This window comes from Myotis nattereri (assembly GCF_964212035.1).
Source record: "Myotis nattereri genome assembly, chromosome: X".
Lineage (NCBI taxonomy): Eukaryota > Metazoa > Chordata > Mammalia > Chiroptera > Vespertilionidae > Myotis > Myotis nattereri.
In genome coordinates this window covers 26,334,969-26,348,520 of record NC_138078.1, presented here as the reverse complement: position 1 = coordinate 26,348,520, position 13,552 = coordinate 26,334,969, and the positions used below count along the sequence as shown (strand labels likewise).

Sequence of the window (13,552 nt, the reverse complement as noted above, 5' to 3'; positions counted from 1 at the left end):
ATACCACATGATCTCACTCATTCATGGATAATAGAGACCATTATAAACTTTTGAACAATAATAGATACAGAGGCATAGCTGCCTCAAACAGATTGTCAAACTGCAGCGGGGAGGCCGGGGAGGGTTGGGGGGCAGGAGGTAGGGGGGTAAGAGATCAACTAATGGACTTGTATGCATGCATATAAGCATAACCAGTGGACATAAGACATTGGGGGATAGGGGAGGCTAGGGGACTGTCTAGGGCGGGGGGATAAAATGGACACATATGTAATACCCTTTGTAATACTTTAAGCAATAAATTAAAAAAAAAGTTCACTATTGTCCCTATTTGACATATGACATATACTTTTTCCAAAGAGGAGTGATAGATGTGCAACAGAAATTACATTTACCCCTTATTGAAATTATCAAGTGAATCCTAGCTGTTTTGGACCATTGGGTAGAAGTGATGGCGAACCTATGACACGCATGTCAGAGGTGACACGCGAACTCATTTTTTTGGTTGATTTTTTTGTTGTTGTTAAATGGCAGTTAATTATATAAAATAAATATCAAAAATATAAATCTTTGTTTTAGTATGGTTGCAAATGTAAAAAAAATTCTATATGTGACATGTCACCAGAGTTAAGTTAGGTTTTTTCAAAAGGCTGACACGCCAAGCTCAGAAGATTCGCCAAGAGCCTCACCCTGGGGACTGAAGTGTCCCAGGTAACATTTTGTTGAAGGTCACCTGCCCAGGTGGTGGGGGCAAGAAGGCTCAATCCCCGGTAGGGGCCTACAAGAGGCAACTGATCAATGATTCTCTCTCATCACTAATGTTTCTATCCCTCTTTCCCTCTCCCTATCTCTCTAAAAACTTGTGCACTTGGGGGTGAGGGTGAGGGGTGGGGCTAGACCCCTCAACCTGACCTGCACCCTCTGTCATGTTCGGGGACCCCGGCCACTCCTGGCCTAGGCACAGGCCTACAGGCTTGGGCGGCCTGGCTCCCGAGGCCCCATTTTGTCAAGAGAACAAAGTCAGCGTATGTTACAGCCCTCACAGAACCTAGTACACTGCATCTGTGCATACAACTGCCTCGTTCATGTGTCTGCTTCGCCCTACTGGATTACTAACATCTTGAGGACATAGCTCTGTCTTATCCTGCTTCATCTTCAGTGCCTGGCCTGCTGCTATGGACCTGAGAGGGTTTGTTGAGTGCGTGAATAATGAATGAGTGAATGAGTGAATGAATGAGCAAGTAAGTGAATGAACAAGCAGCTAAGGGGCGGGAACTTCTGCCGCATTGCCATGGCAACATGGCAGAAGTTCCAGCCTCACACACGGCTCCCTGAAGCCCACCCTGGAAAGTTCCCCCCTGTTCCCAGTGGCCTGGGACCCCTCTCCTGGCTGCATACTGAATTACTAACATCTTGAGGACATAGCTCTGTCTTATACTACTTCAACTTCTGTGCCTGGCCCGGTGCCATGGACCTGAGAGGGTTTGGTGAGTGAGTGAATGAGTGAGTGAATGGGTGAATGAATGAGCAAGTAAGTGAATGAGAAAGCAGCTACCTGTTGGGATAGTTGCACTCTGCAAAAGGGCTGCCTGACGCAAACCCCGGGAAGTTCCCGCCCTGCTCCCAGCGGCCCCACTCCCCTCTGCCAGCTGCATAGTTTGCGCAGGGCAAAGGCAGCCCAGGTGTGCGTTTTGGCAGATACATGCATTAGCACCTGGCAGCCTCCGATCCCCATGGGAGGGCCGTTTGTGGGCGTGGCTGCTGGCTGATCTCTGTGGTCCTGCTGCCAGCCCTGGGTCTGTTCTCATAAGGGCCACCTGCTGCCCCGGTCGCAAATAGCAGGCCTGGATGGCAGCAAGGCAGGCAGGATGGCGCTGCCCCGCCCTGCCTGCCATATGCAAATTAGCCACCATCTTGGTTGGCAGTTAATTTGCATATCTCCTTGATTAGCCATGTCGGAGGTACGGTTAATTACCATGTTTGTCTACTATTAGATAGGAGATATATATATATACATATATATAAAATTAGCCAATGAAACATAATGAATGAGCATCAGGAGTTCCAAATAATGTTTCTAGAGCTCTCTTCACTCTTAAATACAAGAGGTTACATTACTGTATGAACATCAGCATCACCAAGTATTCATCCTACCCTGGCTATGGCAGTTAACATTAGGAAATATGGCTATTGAAAAAGAGCCTGCTGTAGTTGTTTACCATCTCCCAAGGCAAATATTTCTGAAGAGTGATTATTGATGTAGAGTACTTACCTTTCTAAATTGTCCCCTTTTTTTGCTTCTTAAATAGACAGCGTGTGAAGATTGTGTCTTACAGGTAGTTGTTACCATGACTTGGATCACTTATAATAAGCACATTTAAGATAATTCTGATACCTTGTAATGTGGCAACATTTTTCAACATCAGAATATTCCACTGACTTCCCCTTTTAGTTTTCATTTTTTTAAAAATCAAAATGACATTGTTTCTGGATCTATTTTTTCATGGATTTATTTTGTTCATTAGATTCCACATATGAGTGAGATCATGTGATACTTACCTTTCTCTGACTGGCTTATTTCATTTAGCACAATACTCTCCAGGTCAATCCATGCTGTTGCAAATATTTCTATCTTGCAAGTGCTTGATCTGTCCTCTAATTGTTTCCTTCTATAGTAGATATTTCATTTTAATTTTATAAATCTATTTTCTTCCCTTAAAATTCTGAGAATAGGAATTTGAATTTTTAGTAAAATTATCTTTTATTTCAATATTTTATCTGAGTTTTCCCCCACAATGACATAGTTTTGTGTGTTTATTGTGATCCTCTATTTTACCCTCCTCATACATCTGGCAAACCTTTTCCATTTATATTTATGAATAAAGGACTTACTTGATTCACCTCGGTAAGTAGCATGGATCTGATCTAGAATTGTGATGTCCATTTCACTACTAGGGTTTTGTTCAAAATGGGAGAGTGGAGTGTGTTAGTTATTCAGTTTCTTTCTCATTTGGGGATACATGGCATAGAGCTTATAGGTAGAATAGGAACACTTTCTGATGCCAAAATAAACACAATATTTCTCACATTAGAACAGTAGTTTGTTTTTTTGCTTGTAGGAAAATGTGTCCTATTGTTTCCCTTCTCTGCAGGTCTGTAATTGTCTTAAATTCATTCACTGTCTTGGAGTGTACTTAGGGAGATTAAAAGGCTCAGATGCCAAAGATCTTTACTGTCCTATGTAAGGAGGGATGGGGTAGGGTTAGAGCTGAGCAAGTTAAAACAGATCTGCTCTTCACAGAGCAGCTATTTACTCTCACAATTGACCAAGGATCATCTGCAGTGTTGCAATTTCATTTATTCTGTTCTTAGAGTAAGGGGTCTCCATCTTGCTACCCAGATGTTAACAAATGTTAATATCTGCATATTTTAGTAAACCAAAAACTGTAGGTTAAATACAAGAATACTTTCTTTTAATCCATGCCCAATCCCATTCTATTCACCCTTTTACCAGAGGTAAGCACAGCTGTGATTTTAAGGATATATTTTATACATTTAGCATGAACATTCATCCACATTCAAAGGGTCGAAGACCATCCACCTATCTGCATCCTCATATGCATTGTTAATAAGGGGTAGGTTAATTTTCTGTTTTCCCAGGTGCCACGGAATACCTCCTCCTCCACCCAGGTTCACATGAAATAACTTCTCCTCCATGCTGGGTCCCACGGAATACCTCCTACTCCATGCAGGATTCTATGGAATCCCTATTCCCACCTCCATAAGGGTCATATAGAATCCCTCCTCCCTCCATCAAGATCCTATGGAATCCCTCCTCCCTCCATCCAGGGTCCTATGGAATCCCTCCTCCCTCAATCCAGGGAATTATGGAATCCCTCCTCCCTCCCTCCCTACATCAGAATCCTATGGAATACCCATCTCTTTTTTCATCCAGGATCTTATGGAATCCCTCCTCCCTCCATCAGGGTCTCATGGTATCCCTCCTCCCACCATCCAGGATCCTAAGGAATCCGTCCTCCCACCCTGAAACATGGTCCTAGGATATCCCTCCTCTCGGAAACCAGGGTCCTACGGAATCCCTCCTCCCTCTATCCAGGATCCTATGGAATCGGTCCTCTCTCCCTCCAAAAGGATCCTAGGGATCCTTTCTCCCTCCCTCCATCTGGGTCCTTGGAAATCTCTCCTAACTCTTCCATCGAGGGTCCTCTGGAATCCCTCCTTCCTCTATCCAGGGTCCTATGGAATCCCTCCTCCCACCTCCATCTGGTTCCAATAGAATCCTCCCTCCTCTATCAGGGTACTATGGAATTCCTCCTCCCTCCTCCATCAGGGTACTATGGAATTACTCCTCCCTCGATTAGGGTCCTACGGAATCCCACCTCCCTCCTGTCATCAGGGTCCTATGGAATACCTCCTCCCTCCATCCAGGGTTGTATGGAATCCCACCTCCCTCCATCACAGTCCTATGGAATTCCTCCTCCCTCCATCAGAGTCCTATGGAAACCCTCCTCCTTCCTCCATCAGGATACTATGGAATCCCTCCTCCCTCTATCCAGGGTCCTATGGAATCCTTCCTCCCTCCATCAAGGATCTTATCGAATCCCTCCTCCCTCCATCCAACTGGATCATACGGAATACTTTCTCCCTTGCTCCATCTGGGTCCTATGGACTCCCTCTCCCTCCTCCATCCAAGGTCCTATGGAATCCCTCCTCCCTCATTAATCAGGATCCAAAGGAATTCCTATTCTCTCTGTCCAGCGTCCTATGGAATCCTTCCTCCCTCCATCAGGATCCTATTGAATCCCTCCTCCCTCCTCCATCAGGGCCCTATGGAATACCTCCTCCCTCCTCCATCAAGATCCTTAGGACTTCCTCCTACTTCCATCAGGGTCCTATGGAATCCCTCCTTCCTCCATTCAGGGTCCTATGGAATTCCTCTTCCTTCCTCAATCACGGTCCTATGGAATCCCTTCTCCCAACTCCATCTGGTTCCAATAGAATCCTCCCTCTTTCCATCAGGGTACTATGGAATTCCTCCTCCCTCCTCCATCAGGGTACTATGGAATTCCTCCTCCCTCCTCCATCAGGGTACTATGGAATTCCTCCTCCCTCGATTAGGGTCCTATGGAATCCCACCTCCCTCCTGTCATCAGGGTCCTATGGTATCCCTCCTTCCTCGATCCAGGGTTGTATGGAATCCCTCCTCCCTCCATCACAGTCCTATGGAATCCCTCCTCCCTCAATCAGAGTCCTATGGAAACCCTCCTACCTCCTCCATCAGGATACTATGGAATCCCTCCTCCCTCTATCCAGGGTCCTATGGAGTCCTTCCTCCCTCCATCCAGGATCTTATCGAATCCCTCCTCCCTCCTTCCAACTGGATCATACGGAATACTTTTTCCCTTCCTCCGTCTGGGTCCTATGGACTCCCTCTCCTTCCTCCATCCAAGGTCCTATGGAATCCCTCCTCCCTCATTCATCAGGATCCTAAGGAATTCCTATTCTCTCTGTCCAGGGTACTATGGAATCCCTCCTCCCTTCATCAGGGTCGTATGGATTCCCTTCTACAACCATAAGTGTCTTATGCAATCCCTCTTCCCTCCTCCATCAGGGCCCTATGGAATCCCTCCTACCTCCTTCCATCAGGATCCTATGGAATCCCTCCTCCTCCCTCCATCAGGATCCTATGGAATTCCTCCTCCTTCCATCAGGGCCCTATGGAATCCCTCCTCCATCTTCCATCAGGATCCTTTGGAATCCCTCCTCCCTCCTCCATGAAGATCCCATGGAATCCCTCCTCCTTACATCCAGCGTCCTATGGGATCCCACCTCCCTACCTCCTATGGAATATCTCCCTCCCGTAATCGGTGCCCTATGGAATCCCTCCTCCCTCCATCAGGGAGGTATGGAATCCCTCCTCCCAACTCCATCCAGGCTTCCTATGAAATCCCTCCTCCCTCCTCCATCCAGGGTTCTCTGGAATTCCTCCCCCTCCATCAGGGTCCTATGGAATTCCTCCTTCCTCCTCCAGCAGGATCCTAAGGAATTCCTCCTCTCTCCATCCAAGGTCCTATGGAATCCCTCCTGCCTCCATCAGGGACCTATGGAATCCCTCATCTCTCCTCCAACAGGATCTTATGGAATCCCTCCTCACTCCATCCATTGGGTCCTATAGAACCTCTCCTCCTTCACTCCAGGGTCCTATGGAATTCCTCCTCTCTCCATCTAGGGTCATATGGAATTCCTCCTCTCTCCATCTAGGGTCCTATGGAATTCCTCCTCCTTCCATCCAGGGTCCTGTGGTATCCCTCCTCCCTCCATCAGGGTCCCATGATATTCCTCGTTCCTCCATCCATGGTCCCATGGAATCGCTCCTTCCTCATCTATCAAGAGTCCTATGGAATCCTTCCTCACTCCGTCCAGGATCCTAACAAATCCCTCCTCCCTCCCTCCAACTGTGTCCTATGGAATCCTTTTTCTGTCTCTCCATCTGGGTCCTTTGGACTCCATCCTACCTCCTCCATCCAGGATCCTATGAAATCCCTCCTCCCTGCATCAGGGTCCTATGGAATCCCTCCTCCCTCCATCAGGGTCCTATGGAATCACTTCTCCCTCCTCCATCAGGATCCTATGGAATCCCTCCTCCATCCATCAGGGTCCTGTGGAATCCCTCCTCCTTCCCTCCATCAGGGTCCTATGGAGTCCCTCCTCCCTCTATCCAGGGTCCTATGGAATCCTTCCTCCGTCCATCAGGGTCCTATGGAATTCCTCCTCCCTCCTTCATCACGGTCCTATGGAATCCCTTCTCCCACCCCCATCAGGGTCCTATGGAATCCCCCCTTCCCCCTCCATCAGGGTCCTATGGAATCCCTCCTTCATCCAATAATGTCCTATGGAATCCCTCTTCTCTCCCCCATCAGCGTCCCATGGAATCCCTCCTCCCTCCATCAGGGTCCTATGGAATCCCTCCTTCATCCATCAGGGTGCTATGGAATCCCTCCTCCATCCATCAGGGTTCTATGGAATTCCTCCTCCCTCCTCCATCATGGTCCTATGGAATCCCTTCTCCCACCTCCATCTGGGTCCGATGGAGTACCTCCTACCTCTATCAGGGCCCGATGGAATCCCTCCTCCCTCCATTAGGGTCCCGTGGAATACCTCCTCCCTCCATCCAGGGTCCTATGGAATCCCCTCTTTCCTCCTCCATCAGGATCCTATGGAATCCCTCCTTCATCCATCAGGGTCCTGTGGAATCCCTCCGCCATCCATCTGTGCCCGATGGAATCCCTTCTCCCTCCATCAGGCTCCTATGGAATCCCCTCTTTTCTCCTCCATCAGGATCCTGTGGAATCCCTCCTTCATCCATCAGGGTCCAATGGAATCCCTCCTCCCTCCATCAGGGTCCTATGGAATCCCTCCTTCCTCCATCAGGGTCCTATCGAATCCCTCCTCCCTCCATCCAGGGTCCTATGGAATCCCTCCTCCCTGCATCAGGGTCCAATGGAATCACTCCTCTCTCCATCAGGGTCCTATGGAATCCCTCTTCCTTCCATCAGGGTCCTATGGAATCCCTCCTCCCTCCATTCAGGGTCCCATGGAATCCCTCCTCCCTCCATCCGGATCATATGGAATCCCTCCTCCCTCCATCAGGGTCCTATGGAATCACTCCTCCCTCCTCCATCCAGGGTCCCGAGCTGCACCTAATTGAGTCCTTGGTGGAGACTCCTGGATACCTGTTTTAAAAATGAAATGTGAGGGATTTACTCACAGGAATGAGAGAAAGACCTTTATTTATTTAAGAACCAATGACTTTATTTGAAGAGACAGTGGACCTTGAACACAGAACTGAGGTGCCCGTTTTGCACGGGCAATGTGGCCATGGGCATCCGGGCACGGGGCAGGGAGGCCCCCTCGGCTCTCGGGAAGGCAGTCCCGGTCAGTGCTCCTCTCCGTCGCCCAGGGTGAGCTTGTGGAGCAGGTCCTCCTCCAGGCCGGACTCGGGGGCCTGCATCTGGCGCAGCTGGCTGATGTGGCCGCCCAGCTCCTGGAGGAAGGCCGCCTGTGGGTGCAGGCAGTGGCTCTCCAGGAACTCGCACAGGTGGGCGTCCTCCCGGTGGGTGGCCCGGCGGTGCAGGTGCCGCAGGCCCTGGTCCACTCTCTTCGCCAGGAGCAGGGCCTGCTCCAGGGCCATCAGGCTGCTGTCCCACTGGTGCTGCTGCGGCCGGGGGACGTCCTCCAGCAGGACCCGGCCCCCGCGCTGGCTCTGCAGCCACACCAGCCGGTCTGCCTGCTCCCTCTTCTTGAGGGCCCGCTTCCGGAAGTACTGGGAGCCCTGCTGCCAGGCCCGGTCGGGCCTCTGGAAGTAGCCGGCGATGGAGGTGTACACGGAGGCCGCGTAGAGCTCCAGGCCGATCTGCTGGTTGATGGCGGCCTCGCAGTCTGGATGGTAGCGCTGGCGCTCAGAGGAGGGCGGAGGAGTGGCCATGTCTGCAGGCGCAGGAGCGGTCAGAGGCCGAGGCGGAGTGGAGGAGGCCGGCCGGTCACAGGTGCAGGCGGCTGGGGTCTCAGAAGGTCCCGGGTGAGGGCAGGGCCCCGGAGACAGGCGGCTGGGGTCTCGGAAGGTCCCGGGTGAGGACAGGGCACCGGAGACAGGCGGCTGGGGTCTCAGAAGGTCCCGGGTGCGGGCAGGGCACCGGAGACAGGCGGCTGGGGTCTCGGAGGGTCCCGGGTGAGGGCAGGGCACCGGAGACAGGCGGCTGGGGTCTCGGAGGGTCCCGGGTGAGGGCAGGGCACCGGAGACAGGCGGCTGGGGTCTCGGAGGGTCCCGGGTGAGGGCAGGGCACCGGAGACAGGCGGCTGGGGTCTCGGAGGGTCCCGGGTGAGGGCAGGGCACCGGAGTCAGGTGGCCGCAGCGACAAGACACGCAGGAGGCTGCGGGCCGCTGGCGGTGGCGGTTGGCTCTGCGGGGACCGGAAGCAGTGACCGTTACTCAGGGGCCTGGGGGAGGGGCGGGGGCCTCACAGGGGGGCTGAGGGGGGCCGAGGAGGCGGGCAGCGCCGACCTTCTCCGGATTCCATGCCCGTCTCATGCTGGGCCCTGGCCTTCATGGCGTTTTAAAGTGTGACCCGTGAGGACCAGTGCGACCGCTGTCAGGACGTCAACCGCACTTGGTTTCTCGGAGCAGCTTGGGTGAATGTGGCCCCGATGTGGTTGTGTCCTTAACCGCCGCCCAGCCCTTTTGGGGAATCCTTGTTGCCTCAGCATGAATCCCAACGCTTCATCAGAATGACGTCAGCGTCCGCTCCCACAGTTCCCACAGCCTGACCCCGTCCTCGGCCTGGTGACGCCAGCGACCTCCACTTCCTCCTGTTCACCATCAAGGCCCCCCTCTCTGCGGGCAGAGCCCGGCCTCCACAGCCTCACCGACCCTCCGCCTCCCATCTTCCCGCCTGGGAACTGGCCTTCCCGCCCTTTACTCTGTCTCCTCTCCATCTCTCAGCACAGCCCAGACACCCATTCCTCCCGCCCTGTCTGCCCCAAGGGGGACAGTTCCCATGGTCTCAACGCTGACATCCCAGAGATTCCATCAAAATGCTATTAGAACTGGTAAATGAATTTAGTAAAGTTACAGGATAAAAAATTAGTGTTCAGAAATCCATAGCATGGTTATGTACCAATCATGAAACATCAGAAAAGAAATTAAGAAAACATCCCATTTACAATTGCATCAAAAATGTCTACCAGTAAATTTAACCAAAGAGGTAAAATGTCTGAACTCTGAAAATAATCACACACTGAAGAATGGAATTGAAGAGGAAGCAAATAAATGAAAGCATAAACTGTTTCTTATGGATTGCAACTGTTAATGTAAAAAATGCCTATAGTAGCAAAAGGAATATATAGATTCAACACAATCAATATCAAAATACCAATGGCATTTACCATACAATTGGAACAAATTATCCAAAAATTTATATGGAAACACAAAGATCCCATGTAGCCACAGCAATCTTGAGAAAGGAGAACAAATTGGAGGTATCATGCTACCATGGATAAAACTATTCTACAAGCCCACAGTAATCATAACAACATGGTACTAGCATAAGATGTATAGATCAATGGAACAGAATAAACCAGAAACAAGCACACCTATACAGGCAATCTATCTATGGCAAAGGAGGGAAGAACATTCAATGGGATAAGCACAGTCTAGTCAATAATTCATGCTGGGAAAATTGGACAAATGCATGCAAAAAATGATACTATACCAGCCGTGGGCAAACTATGGCCCTGGGGCTGGATCCGGTCCTTTGAAATGAATGAAACTAAAAAAAAAAATAACCTTACCATTTTATGTAATGATGTTTACTTTGAATTTATATTAGTTCACGCAAACACTCCATCCATGCTTTTGTTCTGGCCCTCCGGTCCAGTTTAAGAACCCCATTGTGGCCCTCGAGTCAAAAAGTTTGCCCACCCCTGTACTAGACCATTTTCTTACACTATATATCAGAATAAACTCAAAACTGATTAAAGAGTTAAATATAAGATGCAAAACCATAAAACTCCTAGAAGAAAGATAGGCAGTAAGCTTTTTGTCATTGTTCTTAATGATATATATACTAGAGTCCTGGTCCATGAATACATGCATGGGTGGGGTCCAGCCAGCCTGCCCCAATCGGCTAATTGGGGCTGGGCCAGCTCAGGGGAGGGAACGTGAGAGGTTGACTGGTCCACACCGCCTCTGATCAGGCTGGTTGGCCAGCCACAGTGCATGTCAAAGCGACTGGTCGTTTAGGTCACTTGGTTTTTATATCTGTACTAATAAAAGTGAAACATGCAAATTAGTGTAACTCTGCTATGCGACCAACCAATCAGGATGGGTATGCAAATTAACCCAACAAAGGTGGCAGTTAATTTGCATATTCAGGCATGGAGCAACGACTGAAGATGACTGAGGACTAAAGACGACTAGAGACTTAAGAGGCTTGGCTTCTCCTCAGCCTCTAGAGAAGCCAAGGCTCACTGCGGCCGGAGTGGAGAAGCCAAGCCTCGCTGCTGTGGCCCCAGCAGAGAAGCCTAGCCTGGGTCCCGGGTGCCGGAGGAAATCCGGTGCTGGCAGCCAGGGGAAGGGAGGCCTATTGCACGAATCTTCTATTGCAATGGGCCTCTGGTATATAAATATTTGGATATGAATTCTCAGGTAAGGGGAACAAAAGAAAAAATAAACAAATGGGACTACATCCAACTAAAATCTTTTTTGCACAACAAAGAAAACCAGGAACAAAATGAAAAGACACCTTACTGAATGGAAGAAAATATTTGTCTATGATACATCCCATAATGGGTTAATATCCAAAATACATAAAGAACTCATACAACTTAGCACTAAGAAAACAAATAACCCAATTAAAAATGGGCAGAAGAGGACATGCATATGGTCAATATACATATGATAAGATGTTCAATGTCACTAATCTTCTATAGTAATAAAAGCATTATATGCTAATTAGACCAGACATCCTTCGGGACAACATTCTGGACAAAGCCAGGGCTGCGAGGGAAGCCCAGGTCCCAGGTGCCAGAGGGAAGCTGGTGCCAGAAGCTGGGGGAAGGAAGGCCTACTCTTGCATGAATTTCATGCATTGGGCCTCAAGTTGTTAGAGAAATGCAAATTAAAACCATAATGAGCTAGCACCTCACAGAATGGCTACTAATAAATCAACTAACAGCAAGTGTTGCAGAGGATATGGATAAAATGGAACTCTCATGCATTGTTGATGGGATTGCAAATTGGAGCATGCCATGGAAGACAGTATGGAGGTTTCTCAAAACATTGAAAACTAGAAATTTCATGTGACACATCAACCCCACTTCTGGGTATTTACTCAAAAAAATCCAAAACATTAATTCATAAAAACATATGCACCCTTATGTTTATTGCAACATTATTTACAATAGCCAAGATATGGAAGCAACCTGAGTGTCCATCAATATGTGATTGGATGAAGAAGAAGGGGTACATACACATAGGGGAATATTACTTGGCCACAAAAAAGAATGAAATCTAAAAAATTGACCAGCATGGATGGACCTAGATGATATTATACTAAGTTAAATCAGATAAAGAAAGACAAATACAAGATGATTTCACTTATATATGGGATCTAGAAAACAAAATAATCAACAACAATCACAACAAAACAAATTCATAGCCGAAACCGGTTTGGCTCAGTGGATAGAGCATCGGCCTGCGGACTGAAGGGTCCCAGGTTCTATTCCGGTCAAGGGCATGTACCTGGGTTGCGGGCACATCCCCAGTAGGAGATGTTCAGGAGGCAGCTGATCGATGTTTCTAACTCTCCATCTCTCTCCCTTTCACTGTGTAAATAATCAATGAAATATATTTTTTAAAAAAAGAAACCAAAAAAAACCAAATTCATGGATATGGAGGACAAACTAATCATCACCAGATGTGTGGGGTTTTGGGAGGCTGAGTGAAAAAGACGAAGGGATTAAGAAGTATACAAACTGGCAGTTACAAAACAGTGATGGGGATGTAAAGTACAGCATTCAGAATATAGTCAATGATATTGTAATAATTACATAGGTGTCAGGTGGGTACTAGATTTTGTAATCTACACTAATAAAACAGAAAAATGGTAATTGGCGTATGACGCTACCCTTTTCATTGGCTAATCAGGGCTATATGCAAATTAACTGCCAACAAGATGGCAGTTAATTTGCATATGTAGGCACAATGCAGGGAGGCGAAAGGGAAAACAGGAAGAAGCCCCCTGCCACTGACAGTGATCGGAAACCCATGGGGGAGCTAAGAGCTGGGGGGCAGAGCAAAGGCGGTCCTGGGGCCGCCTTTGCCCTGCCCCACAGCCATGATCAGAGAATCAGGCACCTTTGCTGCCCTGGCCAGTGATAGCAGGAAGTAGGGATGGAGCCAGGGATGGGAGTTGGGCACAGTCAAAGCTGGCAGTCCAGGGAGCTATGGGTCCCTTGCCTGGGCCTAAAGCGGAGCCCACTATCGCGGGGCCGCTGCAGCTGCGGTTCCCGCTGCCCAGGCCGGAGGCCTCAGCCAGAGGCGTCCTGCAGGGGAAGGGGCGGAGCCTGCAACCGCGGGGAGCTGGGGGTCCCTTGACCAGGCCTGACACCTCTGCCGGAGGCCTCAGGCCTGGTCAAGGGGCCGATCCGGTGATTGGTCATCAGAGGCTGATGAGGGTCAACTCCTCTGGCCGAGGCATCAGGCCTGGGTGGGGTTGGAGCCGGGGATTGGGGGGATATGATGGTCCCCTTGCCCAGGCCTGAAGCCTGGGTCAGAGGCGTCTGGCTTGGGCGGGGGGTGGAGCAAGCAATCAGAGGGAGATGGGGGTCCCCTGCCCAGGCATGATTCCTGGGCCAGAGGCCTCAGGCCTGGGCGGGGGCCAGAGGCAGTGATCGGGGGGAGATGGGGGTCCCCTGTCCAAGCCTGACACCTCTGGCATAGGCCTCAGGCCTGGTCAAGGGGCCGATCAGGCGATCG

General features: G+C 49.6%; 1 protein-coding gene across 1 annotated transcript; it reads right to left on the bottom strand.

Moving 5' to 3' along the window:
• Positions 1-7,954: 7,954 nt before the first annotated feature.
• On the bottom strand, positions 7,955-8,503 carry LOC308511578 (ferritin heavy chain-like; the record flags this gene model as incomplete). Its single annotated transcript, XM_081081586.1, has 1 exon — positions 7,955-8,503. One exon carries the CDS (start codon positions 8,501-8,503, stop codon positions 7,955-7,957), a length of 549 nt encoding a protein of 182 aa, XP_080937712.1.
• Positions 8,504-13,552: the final 5,049 nt, after the last annotated feature.